The sequence below is a fragment of the Poecilia latipinna genome, unplaced genomic scaffold, assembly GCF_001443285.1.
Source record: "Poecilia latipinna isolate Pla-1442-1.1 unplaced genomic scaffold, P_latipinna-1.0 Scaffold4538, whole genome shotgun sequence".
Lineage (NCBI taxonomy): Eukaryota > Metazoa > Chordata > Actinopteri > Cyprinodontiformes > Poeciliidae > Poecilia > Poecilia latipinna.
In genome coordinates this window covers 1-2177 of record NW_015117154.1, presented here as the reverse complement: position 1 = coordinate 2177, position 2177 = coordinate 1, and the positions used below count along the sequence as shown (strand labels likewise).

General features: G+C 38.3%; 1 protein-coding gene across 1 annotated transcript in view; it reads left to right on the top strand.

Moving 5' to 3' along the window:
- Positions 1 to 566, top strand: part of LOC106942769 (epidermal growth factor receptor substrate 15-like 1) — an 18611-nt gene extending 18045 nt beyond the window's left edge. Inside the window, exon 6 of the mRNA XM_015026102.1 lies at positions 274 to 566. Coding sequence (XP_014881588.1) covers positions 274 to 456 — 183 coding nt within the window. The 3' untranslated portion in view covers positions 457 to 566. The remainder of the gene's footprint in view (positions 1 to 273) is intronic.
- Positions 567 to 2177: the final 1611 nt, after the last annotated feature.

Genomic DNA, 2177 nt, shown 5'->3' with positions numbered 1-2177 from the left:
TAGCTTGTCCAGGCAGCCCAGGAGAAGGTATCTAAACAGTAGAGTGTTAAATCATAATGGTGAACAATGGGATTGTCTGTTGCCCTCATGTTTGTTAGTTCTTTTACACATAAAAATAAATGAAGATTAAAATGAAGAAAAATTGCATACCAAGGAATGTGCAGATGAGTAGTATTTTTTTGTTGTAAAATCTGAATGTGTATTTGTGCATTAAAAACAAAGACTATTTACAATACATGCAAAGCCTGTTGACATGTGTTTGTCTGATTCCAGAAGGATACCAGCAGTCCCTCTTTGAGCAGCACAACCTCTTTGTCTTGTGAATTGCTGTGGGCTGTTAAGGTATGTAAAGACAGCAACACAGTCACGTTAACGGAATATTTTCTGTATTTGATTTTTTTTCTTTTTAAACAATGGAAAAATTCAAAGCTTGGCTGTCATTTTGACAGGTTATAATTCACACCCTTGACTGGTGCACATGGACAGACATTATAAACTTTACGCAAAGAATTCATCGCAGAGGCAGCTAAAATTAATCAATAAAAAAATGTTTTTGAATATCATCTCATGGACACCTGCATTGGAGGACTAATGTCTCAGCACGATCTAGAGAAACTCATCCATGCATTTATCTTCAGCCGCATTGATTACTGCAACATCGTCTTCACAGGTCTGTCTAACAAATCAATCAAACAGCTGCAGCTGATCCAGAACACTGCTGCTGGTGTTCTCACTAAAACCAGGAAGATAGAGCACATAATACCAGTTTTAAAGTCCCTACACTGGCTCCCTGTAGCTCAGAGAATAGACTTTAAAATACTGTTGTTAGTTTATAAATCACTAAACGGGTTAGCACTACAATACATTAAAGATCTGTTATTGCTGTGCCAACCTTCCAGACCCCTCAGATCTTCTGGTTCTGGTTCTGCTCTACATCCCCAGAACCATAAACAAACGATGAGAAGCAGCATTCAGCTTCTATGCACAACAAATCTGGAACAAACTGAGTGCCTTTAAATCTCAACTTAAAACCCACCTGTTTAGAGTTGCTTATGGCTAAATTGCGGGTTTTGATGTCTTCAATGTTTTTAATGTTTTTATCTTTACTTTTCATCTAGTTATTAACTTTTTATTTCTCTGTTACACTGTCTAATGTTTTTATCTTTTTTAATCTTTTTCAAAATATCTTTCTTTCACTGTTTAATCAATTTTTATTTTAATTATGTAAAGCACTTTGAAATGCCTTGCTGCTAAAATGTGCTATACAAATAAAATTTGATTGATTGAACTAAATGTGTCTTTCTGACCGGGAGCTGACAGCGTGTTGAAGAGTTATGGACCGGACGCTTTGGAGCATCTGCTTAGGAAGCACGTTCCAAACTTTGGTTGAAATGGTGCGTTTAATTTCAGTCTCCATTAAAGACCAGAGAAAACTAAAGAGCATGCATTGTTGTGCTGATCTATTTATAATCTAAACAGAGGAGCTGACAGTTTATCTTTAGGAAATAAATAAATGTGCAGAAATTAATTAGACCATAACATGTGCAGTGCGCTGCACAACTAAAAAGAATTAAACTTAACTCAGTTTGCTGTTTCAACAAATTTAGCTGAAGACGTTACCCTCCTGCACCCTCATGGAGCGCGTATCCGTTTCGGAGATGTGAAACCACACAATAAAATCTGGTTAAAAGCACACACCGGACCACGCACAGGGTAAAAAGCTGGCAGAGTTCAATTGATCGGTTTGATCAATTCAACTCTGATGAACTAGCGCAGATTTCTCTGCAGATTGGGACCAGGAGGAATTTGTGAGACTGTGCGTTCAGAACCCAGCAGCTGATTTGCTTGTAATTCAAGTGAATATTAACTAAACTGCATAAAAAAATGCTAATGCAACTGATTAGCCTATTTTTTAATTTGACAAGTGAAAATAGTACATGGTGGATTTTCCTTATGCTGTCAGTCAAAGTGACGGACAGCAAGAAAGTCTAGCGCAAAATTCCCTTCTCACCCTCTGCAGGTAGTGTCTCTTTCTCTCTGTCTCACTCTCACTCTCAGCTCAGGTCCTCTACCTGTGCTGAGAGGTAGAGGCCTCGGAGCTTGAGGGTTCTGCGTAATATCTTGGCTGTGCCTAGAACTGTGGTCTTCACCTTCCAGGTCTTTTCCAGTTCCTCTCT